At 35.9% G+C, this 21733-nt stretch overlaps 1 protein-coding gene across 1 annotated transcript in view; it reads right to left on the bottom strand.

The window, feature by feature from the left end:
• Positions 1-14142, bottom strand: part of LOC150084212 (protein phosphatase 1L) — a 98766-nt gene extending 84624 nt beyond the window's left edge. Inside the window, exon 1 of the mRNA XM_090375101.1 lies at positions 13670-14142. Coding sequence (XP_090231227.1) covers positions 13670-14119 — 450 coding nt within the window. The 5' untranslated portion in view covers positions 14120-14142. The remainder of the gene's footprint in view (positions 1-13669) is intronic.
• Between the last annotated feature and the right edge of the window lie 7591 nt (positions 14143-21733).

Raw genomic sequence — 21733 nt, 5'->3', positions numbered from 1 at the left:
TTACCAAAGTTATCTTGCAATAGACCAAATAGGGATCATTCCTTTCAAGTATACAAGCAAGTATTTATTATTTCCCTTTGCATTTTCAAAGTTTGCCTTAGCATTTCTTAATTCCTGAGTAACTTTACTACAGTTTAATATATACTTATCAGGGTCCTCAGCATATATTGATAATTTATATCCATTTCAAGCATTTTTTATTTTCGTCTGTCTTTAGTTTCCTTCTTTTTTTTTTAAAGGTAATGCTTTAAAGGTATAAAAGTATGATCAGCTTCCAGAATTACACCTTTGATCATTCCCAGTTAGAATTTTGTTACATTCACTAACTGTTCTCATTGGGTTTAAGTCAAATAATGTTTATGATCATCATAGTTTCCCTTGTGAAAATTAATTATTTCCTTTAACTCTCAATAACAATATCTTTATATATATATATATATCTCAATTAATAAATTATGATCACTTCCTGCTGATGGTTCTTTAATGCAGAAGTTCTCAATATCAGTTGAATTTCTGATAAAAATGAGGTCACAAATATTGTTCTTCTATATGGTATTGTGGCATGTTGACAGCAATACCATATAGAAGAACCCCCAGGGGCTCATATCTGGGGGTGGGCTTGGCCCACCCAGGGTTCTGAGCTGGATATCATCATTCTTCTCTTTCTTGTGCTTAATCAACAGGCATCTTCCTAAGGGCGACCCCCTCCATACCATGTCCTCTGAAAAATACTTTTGAGTCAGTCACACCAGACTGACTCAATAATACTTTGATCATTCTCATTTATAGGTTATACCTATTTTGAATTCATTGGTTCACAATTAAAACGATGATACCACTTCTTTTACCATATTTGCCTTTCTTGTATATATTGTATTTACCATATTGTAATTCTGACAAAAAAAAAAAAAAAGCCTTGTGCATTGTGGAGCATATTATTAAACAAATCTTGCTACAGTTGACAAAACTAAAAAAATAAGAACTTTATTAAATACAGTATGTTAAATTAAATATAAAATATACAAACAATAAAGAATACAATTCAACTGGAAAAAACAGTAACTAAGTTTAATAGGGCTAAAAATAATAAATGAGATAAGTAATTAATTAGAAGCTTTCGAGATTAAGTATCTCTTCATCAGCTACGAAAATAGACACACAAAATATAAAAACGTTACAAATGGAATGTGAGGAGCGCGGTCATGTTGGGCAAAAGGGGAGCATGCACAAGGATGTGTATGTAATGCTAAAGCATTTACTGGGCAGGACTAGGTGATTTTTGTTGTGAATGCAGGGTGTGCACATGAGCTGAGTGCCAGCATTTGTCACATTGCAACACTACAGCCTCCATGATTGGGTGTAGCCACATGCTTCTGTTGTGATTGAAAATGCTATGGCAACCAGCTTTGTACAGTGACTCAATCCATAGTCGTTTATGGTAGTGCCATGATTGGTCATTGACCTCGGTACCATGTCTGGGATTGATGTCATGTTGCACTGGCTAATAGTGCTCTGCAACTGCAGAGTCAACTGATCGAATGGCCCTTTCATGTTCTGAGAGGCGGTCCTGGAGCCTTCTGGCAGTTTTCCCCCCAAATAGTATCTGCCACAATCGTGGCAGCTGATGTGGCATATCCGCCACTGCACAAAAGAGAGGGGAGATGGGTGTCTTCACCCTCGAGACAAGAGATTGCAATCCTCTACCGGGAAGTTTCAGGCACTTTATCTGGTACCCACATAAGATCTTAGAAATGCGAAAAACTATGGGAGTACGCACATCACTATGGGGGGGCTCGGATGTGCGTACTCCCATAGTGATTTGTTGACATAATGACAAAAACTCATTCCAGCTCCATTGGCATCAGATGCCCATGGAGCTGAATTGAGTCCAGGCTCAAGAGAGTAGTGCACGTGCAGTACTGAATAGGTGGCAGGGGGCATGCACTGACCTGTAGTTAGTAAATTGGCCAGTGCACATGGGCTTTCAGTAGACTGAAGTTTCCAGATGTGAGCCTATGCATTGCACTAGAACATCCAGGAAGGAAAGGATGTTTTTTTGACTCTAATTCTGTTGTGAACTGGATGAAGGGAGATAGGGAGTTGAGATGTTGTAATAGTTGTGTCTCTGAACCTCGGGGGATAACAGTGAAAATATATACAGTTAAAATATAGAGATTAAAAGCAATAAGTGATAAAATAAATTATTAAAAGCATAAAACAAACTAATAAAATTAATAAAACAAACTAATAAAAGAATAAAAATAGTATTCATTAGTAACTTTTGGGGTGATGTACCCCTCTTATTTTTTTTTTTTTTTTGATTTGGTAGTTCTTGGCGCATCGGCTTCTGTGGCCATATTGCACCTCCCAAGGTTTTTGCAGTACTTTGATCCAAGCCCGAGGCGGGAATCGAACCCGCGACCTTTGGGTTGCCGGGCAGGTACTTTACCCACTCGGCTAGCCCGGTCGGCTCCCTCTTATCAATCATCAAAAGAATGGCATGATAAGTAGGAGGACCAGACATGATGGTCAGAAAGGTACGATCCTTGGTAACTATGAATGGCACTAGAAATATAAGAAATATATAAATGTGTGTGTGTGTGTGTGCACAAGCACACTATACATATTAGCCAGGCTTTGGAGGAAATATGGTCATCTAGAAATACAAGCCACTGCATTAGCAGATCTGTAACACTCATCATAATGCAGGATAATTTCCTCCATAATAGGGTATGTATGGGCTTCTCCCCATTGCAATTTGCATTTGGACCCGCTGCACGCAAGTGGAGCAATTCCAACAAGGGGTGCGCAAACAATAGTCATGCGTAGTTCAAGGTCTTAGTGTGAGAATGTGGATTAAAATTTAGTATCCTGTGCCATCAAATATTTGTCTGACCAGTTGTTCGATCATGTCAAGGGATTATTTGTACTGACAAATTCGTGGTATGGCTATGGGCTTATACCAGCAGATTCAGATATATTTCTGAATCTGCTGGTATTACTGTCTGTTACCTCTATAGTTAGTCTAGTCAAGGAAGAACTAGACCAGTGGTTTTCAACTGGGATGCCACATAATTTGGATTTAAGTTACTTAAACTTATATTTTTTTAAATTTATATATTCATTTCATTATAAAAATGTGTACGGTATCTTTTTAATTTTGTGGTGATCTATAATTGATGTTTATTTAGTACTTCTACATAAAGAATAAAATTATTATATATATATATATATATATACATACTGGTGCTCAAATAAAGTGCATCACCAGGAATTTCGCATTTCTAATCCTTTTTCGCAATGGTATGTTACTTAATGACCAGCATCACAAATAGAAATGTAAACAAAAGATATTTATAAATAATTAAGGCAAAGCTAAGTAATATCTGACAGGTGCTCTCAAAATATTCCAAAATGAACATTTGCAACCTTTATACAACAGTTTTGGTAAACACGACAATTATGGCTGAAATGTTACAAGAAGCCCTCAATTTGCTTCTGTTTATCATTTTAAACGGAAAACAAAATGAAAAGTTCACCAGGTTCAGACTAATATTTAGTTGAACTGCCTCTGGCCCTGATGACAGTAGCACACCGTCGAGGCACTGACAAGATCAATTTCTGAAGATAATTAACTGATAGTTCGTGGTTCCAAACACGAATTATGGCTTCCTGAAGTTCATGAAGGGTCTTTGGTTTCTTTCTGGTAACTGCAGATTCCACACGATGCCAACAGTTCTCTACAGGATTTAGGTCTGGGCTGTTTCCTGGCCAGCTAACAGTTGTAATGGACCGTTCTTCCAACTAACCATTTTTTCACCTGTAACAAATGAAAACACATTACTGTTGAACCTCTAATGCAGAAATGAAGAAGTGCCTACTTACACTTTTCGCCCAATGACAAAGAGCAGCTCATCCTGAAAGATGCAGTTACTTGGCAGGTTGAAATGTTCTCTAATGGTAGGCAAGAATTTGCCTTCCAATATAGCCAGGTATCCATTGGCATTTACGGAACCTTTTATAAGCTGTCAAAATACACCCCCATACTGGCTGGTAGGGAATTTCACTGTAGACACCATACAGTCCAGATGGTATTCTTCACCACGTCTATGGCGAATCATTTGTCTCCCATCAGAGGGGTACATTTGACATGCTCCGTTTGTCTCCCATCAGAGCCATGCAGGTTGAATTTCTTCTCATCCGAGAAAATAACTCCACTGAACAGGGTCCATTTGACATGCTGCTTACACCAAATTAATCGGGCCTTTTTCATTTTTTGTGTGAGGAGGGGCTTCTTCTTAGGATAACAGGATACAAGTCCATTTTTGAAGAGGCGTCTTCTGACTGTTACTGCACTTGCTACCACTCCTGTATGTTCTTCCCATTCTTTGTTCAGCTCAGATGAAGAAGCTTTCCAGTTTTTAAGGCATAAGCACTTCAAAACGCAGTCCTGTTTTGGTGTAGAGACTCATTTCCGTCCAGTTCCTTTTTTTCCTGAGTTTGGAAAGAAATCTACTCGCTGTCGAATGATTACAAGGCACTCTATAAGCAATATGATGGGAAGAACTTCCTTTCTCACATAAAGCAACAATAGCAGTCTTTCTTCGTGGCATCAACTGCACGTAACTCGTCATCCTGACACAAGCAAGGAATGACTGCAACTCTTGCAGAGCATGCTTATATAGCTGAGAGTAATATTAACAGCTGATGCAATATTATATCATCACCTACACATGTCAATTTTATCTGATGCAATCTGTAAGAAATATTGCCATATACTTACGTTATTTGGACGACAATTACTATTTTAAGGGGTGATGCACTTTCTTTGAACACCAGTGTATATAATTTGTACTATGAATTGTAATTTTGTTTATAGTTATATTATTGTAATAACTATCATATAACATATTTTTTTAATATTAGATATATATATATATATATATATATATACACACAGAGAGAGAATCGGATCTAACAGCCAGAAAATTGAGTAGGGGTGCCACAAAATAAAATAAATTACTTAGGGGTGCCATTATTAAAAAAAGGTCGAAAACCACTGAACTGGACAGACAGGCTTTAGTTACAATATAACGGATGAGGTGCCCGTGGTACTACCTCATGGATGTGATGAGATTCAGTGTCAACCTATATTCAGTTTACCGTGGAATCAGGGCAGTTTGCGAATTATAGATTGATGCATGCTCCAGGACATCTACATAGCACTGCATGTGCACTGTTTAATAGAATGTTGTCACACTTTAGTTCTCTGGTAGACAGGGGTAATTTAGGTTTTCAGGATTAAATAGAATCTGATTCCTGATATGAACAGCTCATCTTGTCTTCATCCATCTTGTCCCATAGATGCAACTCAGTCACCAGATTTCAGGTTGGAATCTGGCAACTGAGTAAGCGAATGAAATATATGGCAGAATCACATTCATACTCCCAGAATCATTATATTCTGTTGGAAGTAACCATTACCAAATGGATAAACTGTGAGGATAGACAGATGCACCTGGTCAGCAACAATGTTCAACTAGGCTGTAGAATTCAAATGTTGACTGACTGGTATGCTGTGAAAACACTTTGTATGTGGTGACATTTCTGCCACCAGCCTGCAGTGTAGATGCCTGGCATGATGGATCCATTGATTTATGCTATGGTCACCATACTCTAGCCTTGCCAACTGTGTGGAACAACAAGAACCAGGATTTGTTGGACCATACAACTTTTTTCTGCTTTTCTAATGTTCAATGTTGTTTGCTGCTATACTCTATCCATGACTGGATCCAAAACACTGTTCATTCCAATACACCCCTTTGCACATCAGTATTGTACTGCACTGTTATCTGACCAACTGTAGCTAATTTGCTAAACTGCATGATTCTTTTATTCAGCATTATTCAATGATTCTACCATTGTCTGGATTTTCTCTGGTTCTTGGACCATTTTTTGTACACTCTAGGCACTGTTGTATATGAAAATGCCAGCAATGCTGAAGAGTTTTTGTTAAATGATATGAAATAACATAATTTAAGGACACATTTTAAATGATGTTAATTCAATTGGCTACTTCAATGGACAAACCAAAACTATGACTTTTAGAGAAAAATAAAAGCATCCAAAGCAAAATGAGTATAACAGCATTGAATATTCAGGATGATACATAAGTTATAAAAGAGAAGATACCCTTATAAATCCCTCCTGACCTACAACAGTGGAGGGATTACTGATCATTAGAGCATGTAAAATTTATTTAACTATTGAGAAATAAAGGTTTCTTTCTCTCTTTTGAATATTCTTCATTAAAGCAACAGACATATGGAACAATATTTTTAAACCAAATTCAACAAGAAAGGGACATAAGAATTGGGCTTTACAAAATTTTGGCAATATCAACGCCGTTATATGGCTGTGAGGGCATGGAGTAAGTTTTTAGGACTACACCACTGTCATTGGTGTGATCAGTTTTGATATTGTGGGGTCCTGATATACATCATGTACTTCCTCCCTGACTATGATGTAGTCAAGAGGTTACTTTTCACTTTTCTTTAGTGTTATAAAACTCATGTCAGTGGTGACCTGATTCACTGATCCCCACTGCAGCATCTTTATCAATTAGTCCTAGCTATATTGCAAAATCAAAGGAAAGCCTATAAGTACACATCACACACACACACAAAAAAAAATAATAATAATAACACAGAAGGAGAGAAAACTCTGCACCTCCTCCTTACAGATGGTTAACACTGCACATTTTTATGTGCAATGTTAAAGAATTAAAAGAATTATGTGCTCCTCAAAGAATTAAAAATAATCGACACCTGGAACCATTTGTGTTGAATGGTTCCTCAGACTTAACTGAGCACACAAGCAAAAGATGCAAATAACATCATTGTCAACAAATATATAGTAATATAGGTCCTTAAGACCTACTGTATTATCAGTCAAAAACTGGATAACTACACTGGTGTGCAACAATATACAAAAAAGATAGGTGGAACAGGGCCAGGGCCAAAAGTTGATGATGTAGAGCAGATATCATCTTTTAAGGGTGCAAAAGGTGCTATTGTTGTACACGTTGATACTAATGACCTTAAGAGTAAGAGATCTGCAGATTTACTTAACAAGTACAGGTCAATGTTGAAAAAAAGTCGAGAGTTAGGGTTAAATTTGAAAGTGTATGCAATTCTGCCCAGACACAATAGGAGGGAGTATATGGTGATAGCCTTGTCAATCAATTTGGCCCTGGAGAGATTGTGCACGGTTCATGGGGTAGAATTTTTTTTCAACCTGGTCTGTGCTTGCTAACAGGGGAAATTGCTTCTACAGGGATGGGATACACTTAAATAGAAAAGGTGCAAGAATATTTGCTGATGCTATCGAGGCAGTGTTAGGTGGGTCAGAAAACTGCTAGATTGGAGAGGATTAGACTAAAAGATTAACAGTAGCTGCAGGCAGAGGCAAAAGTGATTCTTGTACTGCTTCTATTGTAATGAGCAGCAGCCTGGAGTGCAGGTTGCTGGGGATTTTGAGAGCTGCTAGGAGTCATCATGGAACAAGTAACTACATGGGCTGTGTTAGGGTAACTAAGAGTAAGAACAGGTGCATGTATACTTTCATATATACCAATGCTAGAAGTATAATGAATGAATTTGGAGTGCTGATCAAGACATCAAAGGCAGATATTGTTGGGATATCAGAGACATGGTGTCACATATAAGCAGTGCAGAATTGGAATTTTGGGAGTACAATGTGTACAGAAAGGATAGACATGATAGGAAGGGAGGAGGGGCTATGCTGTTAGTAAAGAAACACAAAATCTAAAGAAGTGCATCCAGTTGATATGGCTGGACAGTGCAATGTTGAGTCAGTTTTGTGTGACATAAGCACCATCACAACAAAAAAAAAAAAAAAAAAGGAAAGGGAAAATGAGAGTAGGAGTGTGCTATAGGTCTAATGATTCTGATGAGTATAACAAATAATTGTGCAGAGAAATAAGAGTGGGCCAATAAATCAGAATGTCTTGTAATGATTGTAAGGATTTTAACTTGTGGGTTGGTCACTCACACACTAGCAAGACTTTTATGGATTTATTGGAGGATTGTTTTATACAGCAAAATGTTTGAGGGGCAACCAGAGGGAGTAATACTCTTGATCTGATTATCAGCACAGTGATTATTTGTGCATTAAGAATTTGCATATAAAGCAACCACTAGGTGACAGTGCTCACAGTGTACTGATGTGGGATTTACTTAAAGATGTAACTACCATAAAGTGTAAAGGGAAGGGTTTTTGTTTTCGATAAAGGTGACTAAAGTGGTCTCAAATTCTATACAGTGAGATCAACTGATGATGTTTAAAACAGTGAATTCTAAATGGGAAGCCTTCAAGGAATTAACCTTGAAGCTAATCGGATTTTCATTCCAACTAAAAAATACTGTTCAAGATTTAGACCTAAATGGATGTCAGATGAACTAATGAGGCTCGTGGCAGAGAAGAAAAATGTGTGGGATGCATATCAAGTAACACAGAAGCCTATGGTAGATATAAGCTAGTCTGTAATCAAGTCACAAAGGAGTTAGGCAAGAAAAGGCTGATATTATGAGAAATCCTGGGAAAAGGATGCAAAGAAAAACAATAGACTTCTTTACTTAAGTAAATTCTAGAAAGAAGGGTAATCACATTGGTCCACTTGATGTTGGTGGTTCAACTGCTGATTATCCTGCCAAGATAGCTGACAAACTGAATGAGTATTTTGAATCTACATTCACACATGAGGAATTCTGTTATACAGGAGGCAGCAAAGGAAAGTTAGCAAACCCTTAGCCATAATTACGAGAGCATTCTTAGATTCAGGGGAAGTTCCCATGGACTGGATATTTCCAAATATATCCACAATTCACAAAGGGGGTTCAAATGGTGACACAAATAATTATAGACCTGTTGGTTTAACTTGTGTTCCGGGGAAAATAATGGAGTCACTGATTAAAGAAGTGATGCAGGATCACCTAGACAAGACTGCACTAATAGTTCAGACCCAGCTTGGGTTTGTTAATGGGAAGTCTTATCTGACCAATTTGATTGGATACTACGATGTGGTCACAAAGGAACTGGATGCAAAAAATAATTCTGATATCATATACTTGGATTTCAGGAAAGCTTTTGATTCTGTTGTACATGGAAGACTGCTTTGCAAATTGGAGCAGTATGGCATTAAGGGCAAGTTGTTGCAATGGATAAAGGGATGGTTGAGTGGGGGATGGCAGAGAGTGGTAATAAATGGACACTGCTCTACATGGACTAATGTTATTAGTGGAGTTCCCCAGGGTTTGGTGCTGGGCCCATTTGTTGTTTTGTGTATTTATCAATGATACCGATGAAGGTTTATCAGGCTTAATGTCCAAGTTTGCAGATGATACAAAGGTTGGCAGGGTTGTTAATGACAGTAAAGACAGTATGCTACAGCAACAGGATCTAGAAAAGTTAGGCAGATGGGCTGAGAAGTGGCAACTAAAGTTTAAAATTGGCAAATGCAAAGTACTGCATATGGGCAGCAGTAACCCAAGAGAAACATACCAACTGTGTGGAACTTCACATAGGGAGGTGGAGAATAAAAAAGACCTGGGCGTAATGGTGCAGTCAGTTATGAAGTTCTCTGAGCAGTGCAGACATGCTGCCAGAGCAGGTCATGGAGTTTTGTCAATGATATATAAGAATTTTACTAGCAGAGACAAAGAGATGATTATCCCCTTTGTCCACGTACTGCATACAGGTCTCAATATAGAGACCTGTATACAGTACGTGGTCTCAATTCTAATCTCAACGATCTCCATTTCCACATGCAGTCTGCCAAACCCCATGTACGTTTTCTGACAGAATCTCAGTTATCAGTTGATTCAACTACTGCTCATCTCAGAGGCCCAAATTATTCGCTGTATGATTCCTTTCGCCTCAAAGGTCGTACTTGTGCATATGTCCGTTCTGATATTCCCTGTCAGAGACTTGGCAATTTGGAATCTCCTCTCTTTGATCTTCTCTGGCTTAAAATCTATCTACATCATTGTATCAAATTCATCTGTTGTCTCTACCGTTCTCCCAACTCTACTAGTCACTTGGAGATCTTTGACTTCCTCTCTTTGCAACTTGACTTTCTCCAGTCCAACTTTCCTAACAGTGAAGTAATTTTCCTTGGTGACTTTAATGTTCACAACTCCAGCTGGCTTCCATTTTCTAGTCACACTGACCCAGCTGGTCGAGATGCTGAGGCTTTTGCAATTACTAATGCCCTTGCACAGATTGTTTATTTACCTACAAGAATACCAGACAATCCTAATCATACAGCCAACACGCTTGATCTTTTTCTCACAAACAACCCTTCTAAGTACACAAAGTCGAAGTGAGAGGTCCTTTAGGCACTTCAGATCACAATGGTGATTGTCTCTTCTCCAATGGAGCCTTTATCTCATGGCTATTCACAACCTCGTGTTGTTTGGCATTACAAGAATGTAAAAAGGGATGACCTGCGACACTTCTTTTCTTCTTTTCCTTGGTCGGATTACTGTTTCAAAACTTCTGATGTCAACATTTGTTCAGATTGTGTCAGTGAAATTATTCTTGCAGGAATGGAATCCTTTATCCCACACTCCACTTTAAAATCTCGTCCTTTATCTAAACCTTGGTTTTCCAATAAATGTGCTAAGGCTGTTCAAGAGAAGAATGTTGCATATCGTAATTGGCTTGTTTCTAATTCTTCAGTTTCATTTTCTGCCTACACCAAAGCTCGCAACAATTGTAAAGCAGTTATTAATCAGTCCAAACTAGAGTTTGAACAGGCCAAGAGTGAGTAGAAAATTTGCTTCTTGCCCTAATGGTAGCCGAGCATTCTGGTCTCTTGCCAAAGCTATTGGCTGCAACTTTTGCCCATCTCTGCTCCCACCTCTGCCCAAACCAGATGGTTCTGTTGTCACTTCAGCCAAGGATAAAGCTGACCTGCTAGCATCCCATTTTTCTTCCATCTCATGTATTAATGATCTTGGTAAAACGCCATCCTTCCTAAAGTGAGGTCTGGAGGCCTCACTTTAGGAAGGATGTAGAGTTGCTAGAATGAGTACAGAGAAGGGCAACAAGATTGGTGAGAGGAACAACGGGGTGCTCTTACCAAAAGAGGCTTAAGTTCTGCAAGTTGCAGCATCTGGAGCGTAGGCACCTGCAAGGTGATCTGCTTGAGGTGTACAAGGCCTTGAATGGTTTAAGCAGGCTCAGTGCTGATGGGATAGTTCTGCTTGCTCAGATTAAGAATATGAGGTGGGGGGGGCATAGATTCAAATTGAGAAAAGACAGTTATAGAATAGATGTGCAGAAGTTTTCCTTTAGCCAGTGGGTAGTTGATTGCTGGAACAGACTTCCATCTGTTATTGTGGAAGTTGATAGCTTAAATAAATTTAAGGCTGAACTAGACAAACATTTGGAGTGAACGGATGGGTGAAATGGGAAGGTTTTTTTTTTTTGCTGATACTATATAAGCTTTTTTTCTTTTCATATGCCTCAACTAATGCTAATATCTTTTAATGAAGAAAGATAAAAATACCTTCTAATTATAGAAATGGAACAGCATAGCATATAATTTTATTAACTATTTTTTGTTATTAACCAACTTATTCTGTTGGTATGATTTTCTGAAAAGGTGTTTTCATTCCTGTTGCTTACTAAAGAGTGCTCATTTTGTCTCCTTTTTATAAGTAAATGGTTTTATTGTTTGCACACCATTGTGCTATATGATTTTTCAGTTTTATTTTTGAAAAACATCTTGAAAAAGAAATATTTATGAAATATTATGTTTCATATTGAAGCAGTCATCAAATGCTTAATTGGAAGCTGTATTCATAATTGTCAGTTAAGCATTTGATAGATATTTTTCATCTTGTAACCAACGGTGCACAGCATGAAAAAATTAATTACATTTGAATATTTTTACAGAACTCATTCAGATCTTCACGAATGTACACTATTTTCATCATATTCCCTTCAGTGTGTTTCTTTCTTCATATCCTCAGGGATATGAAGAAAGAAACACATTGTGCCTATAAGGGTCTTTTGAAAATTTAGTGTGCTGCATCTTAAAAAGTCAGCAGAACGCTGAACTTTATTTACATTACCTGAACTGAAGTACATTAATTATATTTTGAACGTTCTATATCAAAATGTACGACTTAGGCAAGTCATATAATATTAATTACTATTTTACATAATTACTTAACCCTAATCTTATGGAAAATATGTAATGTTTATTATCTTATTTTAAAAACAAAGTTTTGTAACTTCAATGTGCTCTTCTCTACAGCAAATGAGTTTTGCTAGGAATTATCTTTTTAACACTTATTAAGGAATGAACAACCCCAAATTGTGTATTTATCAGAGATAAATAAATCTGAAAAAGAGATGGTAAACAGTTTCTGTTCTTATGATTTTTAATGGAAATTGCTAATGCAACAAGTACAGCATCACACAAATAAGTATGCAGTCATAGTTCATCATATATAATATTGCATCTCTCTTAGGGCTGCAGCATGAAGAATGGAAAAAGCTGGATATTTTTCCCAAACTGGAGATGAAAGGTGACCCAATAATAGACATCTTAATATTATTTAAGGGTGAGACATGATTAACTGATATCATGACTTCTGCATGCTATTGCTGTTGCAAAATTAAAACGTTAACTTTTGCCTCATATAAACTAGATATAATAAATTATATGATATAAAAATATATGATTACAGTCTGTATTAGTTGCCTTGAAGAATGATAATATCTAAAAACATTTAGGATAAAAATGGGTAGCTATGTAAGCTTTCTTAGTACTGGATGGAATAAAAAAAAATTGTTTATTGACATATGGGTTCATAAGCTTATGCAATTCAAAGTGAAATAATAAAATATAAAGCAAATAATGAATACTTTATCATCTAAAAAAATTTATAATGCATATTTAAAATATTACATAGGCAAGGATAATTTCTTGTTATTTCAATACTGACTTCTTGGAAACTTGGAAAGGTTCCAAGGAAGTTGCAGATATTCTGAGTGGTGCAAGACTTTATTTTTATTGCTCTCTGCAGATGAATAGGTATAATTCTTGAAAAAAGAAAGAATATTACTACTCTAAGACTTATTTGATTATATATATATAAATAACATTTATGAATTAGTAAAAGGTCTGTGGCCACATCAGGCACTAATATTTTAATCAGTCGAAGCAAGAAATTTTGAAAGTACATCTTTCAAAATTTCTTGCTTTTTCTAAGTACTGTATAACATACCTCAGTTTAAAAGTTATAATTTTGTGAAACTTTGCTCTTAAAGCCTATACAGACTACAAAAAAGTACTTTCCCATTTTTTTAAAGCTGTTTATCATTTGTTGTCTGATACCGATTAGTCAGATGAAGGGTTATTTCACGTATGGTAGGCTAATGAAGGTAAGGTAAGTTACTAAGGTAAGCTAATGAAGCTGTTCAAAAATGACACAGAACTAATTGACCAAATCCAATAAACTAAATAACTATTAAAAAGTACGATAACTTAAGAAAGCAATGCATTTTTTAAAAGGTGGGCCCTACCGTAGTTCATGATATACAGTTTAGCTAAAACGCTATTATTATTACATACCTCTCCTCCGTGCCCGTCAAATATCCCGTAAAGGGAGATACCGCTTTCGTCAACTAAAACACTAAATCGGTCTTCCATCCGCGGCCTCCTACCCTGAACAGCATACACTGCTGCATTGTCCTTTTCCAGTTCCCATGCTTGCTGATCACTTAATAGCTCAACTGGATTCACAAATATTGGAAATCCTTTTCCAGTTCTGAATTTTGCCAATGGCAATCTGCTGAAAACACTTTTAACCCACAGTTCAGTCGACTGACACAACAGAAATACAAGGATAAGGGCTACTCCTATAACAAGGGTTTCTGGTTTAGATAAGTAGAAACAAATAAAACGACTAAAACAATTAACAGAGGTAGAGTTCAAGGGGAAACTAAGAAGAAATCGCGACAAAATCTTCATGTGTGACAGTAAAGTTTGATACAAAACTTCGTCTTCGAGGTCGTCATCCATCTTTCGTCGGATGCATGCAGAAAAATGATCACATCGTCACCAGTGGATATTTACTACGTATAAAGCGCATGCGCCACTGAAGTTAAGATGCAGATGGTTTTGAGATGAAGAGAACTATCGACTTTTATTTCGTTTGGAATACTGTTGTATTAGTATTTTTATGCACAGCGTTTATATATTTTGTGTATAATATTTTAATGTTTGTACTGTTTTCTACTGCATAACAGTTTAAAAATGTTTTCATTTATCAGGGAGTAACAATGAAAAATGAATACGGGTACGAACTTCTTGCGTATTTTAATGCAGTTGCTAATGGCATAAAAACTTAGAGCAATGTGCTAAGACTTAGCAGCTAAGTGATGCCGGTAATCTTACTTTCTTGTAAGTTGCGACAGAAACCAATCATTCATTAATTGAGATGGGTTATAAGGTTCCAGTTTCTCCGGTACACCATTAATTTTAAAGATTGTGGATACAGTATCATAATAGAAATGCTATCTCTGGAAATTAGTAAAGTGCTTGAGGGCATTATTCTATCACATCTGAGTTCAAAGTTTCATGTGACTGTATTAAGAGGAACATTATTATTTTTTTCCTTGTCTGCATGGAAGAATATATGTTCATATATGTGCTGTATACTTGGATGTGCAAGAGAAAGGGAGGGTGGTTATATAATGCTTAGATCTACCCATCCCTGCCTTTTGAATCAGTCATGTAAAAGGAATCTTGCAGATGTATGACTATGGGGATACTTAAATGAATTGCATTTTATAGCAAACATAACAGATGTCCTTTAATGTTCAAAGATGTCATTTGGCATCCTGTCATTCCTACAGGTATCCTGATGTTTGCTATTTTATGCTTTTTGGTAGTTAATGTTAATTGCACCTTATTATATCACCTGGTGACAATAGTTTATTTTTTATTATTAAATGCACCCCGAGTGAGGGACCATATAACTGTTTTTGAGTAATGTATCAAAGTTAATAGATTAAAAGCATATACTATATCATTTTATTGCTAGTACCTGTTTGTATATTATTTGGCTATAAACTGATAAAACGGCTTTAAAGATGTTAAAAAAATATATATTATATACATATCATACAAAGATCCTGGTGAAAAGGCACACAACTATATGAGTCATCTTCCACCCCCTAACCTTCTCCCATCTCCAGTTAGAAGGGAAAGGCTTAAACTACACGAAGTTGCCTACACTTTTTAAATATAATTTGAGGAGGCAGGCCTCTAAGTGGAAGATATACTCATGTGATTAGGTGATCACCTCCATTGTTAATTGTTTTATTCATTATCTCAAATTTTACTTCAGTGAATATTCCCTAATTCTTTCATTAATGCCTAGTGTTGGATATATATTTTAATCAACAAACTTTAGCACTTCTGTTCATTGTATTTTCTTAGACTCTGATATCTAAAACTTAGTAGCAAATACAAAAATCTGAATATGTCAAAATATACTCACTATACAGTGGACTCCTGATTATCCAGAGTAGTTGGGATAATCCTCAAAATGAAAGCAAAAATTGTAAATGTGACAAAAATATATATTCATATTCATATATATATTCATATGAATAAAAATATCAATATAGTAATATAAATAATCTTAGAAACAACTAAGCTTTTCAAAAAAGCTTTAGAGCTAAATAGACATCAGATGAACTAATAAAATTAGTGGCAGAGAAGAAAAATGTTTGGGATGATTATAAATTATTAGGAGGAGGGACACAGAAACTTACAGTACATAATCTATAATAATCTATAATTACTTCTCATAATCTATACTTACAGATTATGAGAAGTCTTTGGCAAAGAATACAAAGAAAAGTAAAAAAGAATTCTTTACTTATGTTAAATTAGAAAGCAAGAGATGAACCACAATGGTCCAGTGGCTATGAATGGCATAATTATTGATGATCCTGTTCAGATTGCTGACAAACTGATAAATATTTTACATCTATATTCATGTACGAAGAAGTTTTTGGGGATGGGAATACCAGAAGTATACAAAGTGGGAGCAAATGATTTTTTGATAACTGAGAACAAAGTGTATGAGAAATTGTTGAAGATAAAATAAATAGGGCTGTGGGAGCTAACCAGTTATATTAAAAGAAGCAGCAAAAGAGGTAATTAAATGTTTGACTATAATTATGATAGCATCCTTGAATTCAGAAAAAGTGTCTATAGATTTGGAGATGTGCAAATGTCTTCCTATTCAGAGTGGATAATTAGAGACCTGTAAGTTTGATTGCTGGTCTACGGAGTTAGTGATAAAAGAAGTACTGCAGGATCACTTTGACAGGAATGGAGTTATATGGAAATCACAGCATGAATTTGTTAAGGTGAGATCGTGCCTAACCAATCTGAAAGAAAGGAATTGGAGGTAAAATTTAATTTTGACATCATATACTTGGATTTCAGAAAAGTATTTGATATTGTTTTACGTGAAAGACTGCTGTACAAATTGAAGCAGTGGCATTAGGGACAAGTTACTGCTCTGGATAAATGGATGATTGAGTGGAAGACAGAGAGTGGTTATCAATGGGCACTGCTTTTTTTGAACTAATGTTATTAGTGGGTCCTCCAAAGTTCATTTTCAATATTTATTAATGATACTGATGAGGAAATATCAGGCTTAATGTCAGGGTGGTGTGGTTAAGACAGGAATCAATGTGTATTACTGCAATAAAATGTAGAATGATTAGGCAGATGAGCTGAGAAGTGGCAATTGAGGTTTAACATTGATAAATGCAAAGTACTACATAACAATTACAGTGATCTCAAAATTATATACCAATTGGGTATATAATTTTGGAATTACTGATACGCTCAAAGTAGTGGTGAATGAAGAAGAGCTAGGGATAATTGTACAGTATGACATGAAGTTCCTTGAGCAGTGCAGACATATTACTGTTGTTGTTGTTATTTGGTTTTTAGGAGAATTAGCAACTAAGGCCATATTGCTATGGGGATATGTGGTGGTCATTCCCTGACCTTTCTGCATCCTCCGTATTTGGTGGTGATGGGCTCGAACCCTGGCTCTAATCAAGAAGCGTGTGCTACGCACTGCTGCTCCTTCCCACCTGGCTACAGAGGCGCCTGCTGACATGTTACTAGGATTGACAGCTCATGAGATTCTTCCACACCTTGAGCCTGAGATCTCATTTCAGCAAGAATGTGGATATGTTGGAATGGATGCAGAGAAGAGCAACAAGATTAATCAAGTACACAAATTGTACTCTTGCTATGAAAGACTTCAATTCTACAAATTGCAGAGCTTGGAAACCAGAAATCTGTAAGGAGATCAAATTGAAATGTTTTAGGCTTTGAATGGAATGGGTAAACTAAGTGCTCATGGCATCCTTACTCTTTCTCAGACAAAACTCACAAGGGGACATAAATTTAAAATGAAAAAGGATAGTTGTAGGATAAATGTGTGAAAATTTGCTTCTAATCCAGAGAGTAATTGATTGCCAGAACAAACTTCCATCTAGGGTTGTAGAAGTAGGTATTTGCATATATTTAAAGAAGAATTAAATAAATTATTAGAGAAGACAGACAGATGAGGTGGATAGTTCTTTTTTTAGCTGATGCTGTATAAGCCTATTTCCTTGCATCATTTGCCATTACTAGTACTAAATTTTCAAGCATCATCTTTTGAGTGAGAGTAAAGTTGACAACTTCAGCACCTTTTTTTTTATACTTACTGATGAGAGTTTGAAGTTTTTGTTCAATAGAAAGAACAATCCTGTTTTAACATGATGAATGCTCACAGAAGAAAATCTAAATATAACTAGGAAAAGAATATTAAATTAACCATAAAGTAGTAAAATTGAAGGATACTGAAATATGAACAGGGTGAGCTAATAATCAGAGGTGGGGATGAGGTTTCTGAGAAATTGAATGCACTTGTCTATAGTAACATTACAAAATATAAACAAACACACCTGTAATAGATTCCAAGTATCTTTTTTGCTGTCAGGCCAGAAAATAATCTTCAAAAAGATAATCAAACATCTACTGTATTTTGAAACAAGAGATGTAATTTTACATGGAAGCAATACACATAGATTTAAACTGAAATTTTTATCAATAACAAGTCTGATCTGTTCTCATTGCCTTAAAGAGTGCATACTTTGTCCAGATGAGACTCATAATTTATTTAGATTTTTTATTTTAAATTTATTTTATTTACTTAAAATAAACTCATAATTTATTTACTTAAAACCATCAAGATTTTAGTCTCTGTGAAGCTAAATATGATGATCCTTAACTTTCTGACAATTGGTTCATCAGACAAGCCCTGTGTGGTATGCATTATCATTCATTAAAATTGTCTCTACCAATAGTGCCTGCAAAAGAGTGAATGTATGCTTTGTGCATACATTCACTCCCAAATTTCCTGCTCCCAAAGATGTAGAAGTCTGGGCAACCATTAATGGTAATGTATGCCTATGTGTTCAAGCAGTTGTCCCCAAATCTGTAAATTGTTATATAGGTTTTAGCAATTCATAATTTGTCATAACCAAGTGGTTTGTCAAGGATCAGTTTGTAGGTTGAATCTTAATTCACGTGTGATGAATATACGATTCAGAAATCTAACTAGAAATTCTGCCCCATACAAGATTTTCTAATGACCCTTTCTTGTGCTCTTTACCAATACTACCTGTCATGCCTACTGACTGTCTCCCCTTCTCTTGTGCATGCATGCACAATGGCAGATCTCAGTGGACATGGCATCATGTCAGTGGCAAAATACACACATCACCATTGATGGGTACTTGAGCAGAATCTTCTGTGTACGGAGGTATTTTGCACAATGATCCCTTTCTTGAATGCTCTTATAATTTGTCATGAAAAATTTGGTAAAATTATCGTATTGACAACTTTCAGCATCTTCTGTCTCCTGGAAAGAGTCTGTTACAGTGTTACATGCAGTGGTGAAACTACAATACCATCAGATCTACCACCATGGGGGGGGGGCTAGTTTTGTCATTGAAAAGCATGGGGGGAGTCCAGAATTTGTAGTTTGTATGGTCACTTATCAAGAATCTCATTAGTTTTTTTTTTTTTTTTTGTTGTTGTTGTTGTTGGTGCATCGGCTTCTGTGGCCATATTGCACCTCCCAAGGTTTTTTGCATTTTGTACTCTGATCCAAGCCTGAGGCGGGATTCGAACCCGCGACCTTTGGGTTGCCAGGCAGGCACTTTACCCACCCAGCTAGCCCGGTTGGCATCTCATTAGTACAGCAGGTACTAATGAGATAAATGAGATATAAATCATATGTGATATATATATATATATATATATAAAATCATTATCATATAAATGATAATGAGATAAAAACTCTTGATAAATAAGATTCTTGATTCAATAATTCCTACTGAAATAAAAATCCTGCCACATTTCCATTAGACCATTATAAGTAAAACAGTTTGCTTGATAATCACAATAATTATGTTATCTACTTAATTATTAAAGAAATTAAATATTTAAATTGTCAGGAAGTAACTTTTTTTTTTTTTGTTGATAAAACTAGTTACTTAATTTCAACTACTTTCAGACCTGATGAGATCTTAATTGCCAACTACAGACCTGAATATTCTTTATATGTTTAAACCATCATCTTATATAAAAGAATAATGATTTATCAAACTTTTACAAATTTGATAAATCATTGATAGGACACCATGTACCTTCCTTGCTACTAGTTTACACTGCACAGAAAACTTCATGTCTCCTTGTATCATAACCCCTAAATGTTTCTTGTCTTGAAGCAATTATAGACCAGTAAAATTTACTGGTCTATAATTGCTCATCACTTCTTTACCTTCTTCCTTATGGATTGGGGAAACATTACTGTTCCTGCAGAACAGTGGGTTATCCCATTGTTCTGCAGAAACAATGGAATCTAATGATGATCTCATTAACATTCCTAATAGTCTGATGTACTCACATGCTGCCTGTTTTAGTAATTGGATATACACCAACTGTCCACTTCAGGGGCCTTACCCTCCTTCAGCATCAGTAGTGTTTCTGATCAGACTATTTCTCAGAGATCATTATGTCACTTATTTTACAGCAGTCCAACTTATCATCACTGTTGTTTTCTCCTGGTTTAAATGCTTTTAGTGTCAAAGTACTATTTCAGTTTATTTATGACTTTGGGTGGATTATGACGAGAACTGTCAAGAAATTTTTGAGTCAGGCTGGTGTGGCATAAGTAATGGAAAATCAAGAATGAGACTGAGGTATGCTACAGACCAAAGTTTTTACAAATAGGCTTAGCAAGCAGATATGAATGAATTATCATGAGAACTTCAATTTTTCAGAGACAGATTGGGACTTGAGTCAACTGCATGCAGAGCAGCATATTTCTTGATCAGTTAGATGGCTGGTTCTTATATCAACATAATAGAGATACAATATAGAAGAACATTATTCTTACCTCACTTTTATCAATATTCAGCAGATATTGAGGATTTTTTGCATCAAGGAACCATTAGAAGGTAGTGAACAAAATGTATTAATATACCTAAAGAGAACTATTGTTAAGGGTAAAGTGAAGAATTTTAATTTTTGCAAGGGAAATTATAATGGCTCTCGTTATACATTACCCAATATTTTTACCTCCAGCAAATCAATAGTTGTTTCTGGTCAAGTTTTATGTATAGAAATCAAAATCAATCATAAAAATTTCCCATCATGTCTCAGTTTTAAGATATAGATAGATAACTGGATTCTGTACAAAGATATTATTATTGTTTGAAATACAATTTTTAAACTTATTAACTTTTGGTTGGTTTTGTTTATTGGGATAAAAGTTAAGCAAATACATCATTACTGTTCTTGCAATATAGTATATTTTGATTTTGATGCACTTTTCCGGACAAGTCAGTATTTTTATTAATTTTATTACACCATTCAACTGTTCAATATATAGTGTATGATAAACTACACTACAAGAATTCACCTTCTGTTCAAATTTAACAATTGCTTTTACTGTTTTTAGGTTAATGCATTGTTAAAATGGAGAAGACAAAGCACAGAACTTGCGTCAATCACCCAGACAACTTCTGCTATGTTTGCGGACACTTAACTTCAAAAACTCAGAGGAAGAAAATATACAATGTCACAAAAGATGCATATTCATTGTACTTTGGCTGTACGATCAGTGACCAAGAAAAAAATTGGGCCCCACATATCTGTTGTATTACTTGTACAATGAACTTAAGTCTGTGGTTATATGGCAAGTTGAGAGCATTACCTTTTGCCATCCCTATGGTGTGGTGCGAGCCCAAAGATCATTTCGACGACTGCTATTTCTGCATGACGAAAATAAAAAGTATTTCCAATAAGAGCAAGCACTGCATCAAATATCCCATCAGCAATTAGGCCAGTGCCACACAGTAAAGGACTGCCAGTACTTGTGCCACCAAAATCTTGGGGCATTGGAAGTAGTGATGATGGTACAGAAGAAATCGTTTTACGAGATGTCGTGGAACCATGTACTTCACATGATTTGGACTACGAGCCAGAAAAAGAAAAGGCCCCACACTACATTGAACAAAAAGAATTAAGTGACTTGATCAG

The sequence above is a fragment of the Mastigoproctus giganteus genome, chromosome 6 (assembly GCF_048544385.1).
Source record: "Mastigoproctus giganteus isolate SK-2022 chromosome 6, ASM4854438v1, whole genome shotgun sequence".
NCBI lineage: Eukaryota > Metazoa > Arthropoda > Arachnida > Uropygi > Thelyphonidae > Mastigoproctus > Mastigoproctus giganteus.
The sequence above is the reverse complement of the archived record's forward strand: the minus strand, read 5'-3'. Positions and strand labels throughout refer to the sequence as shown.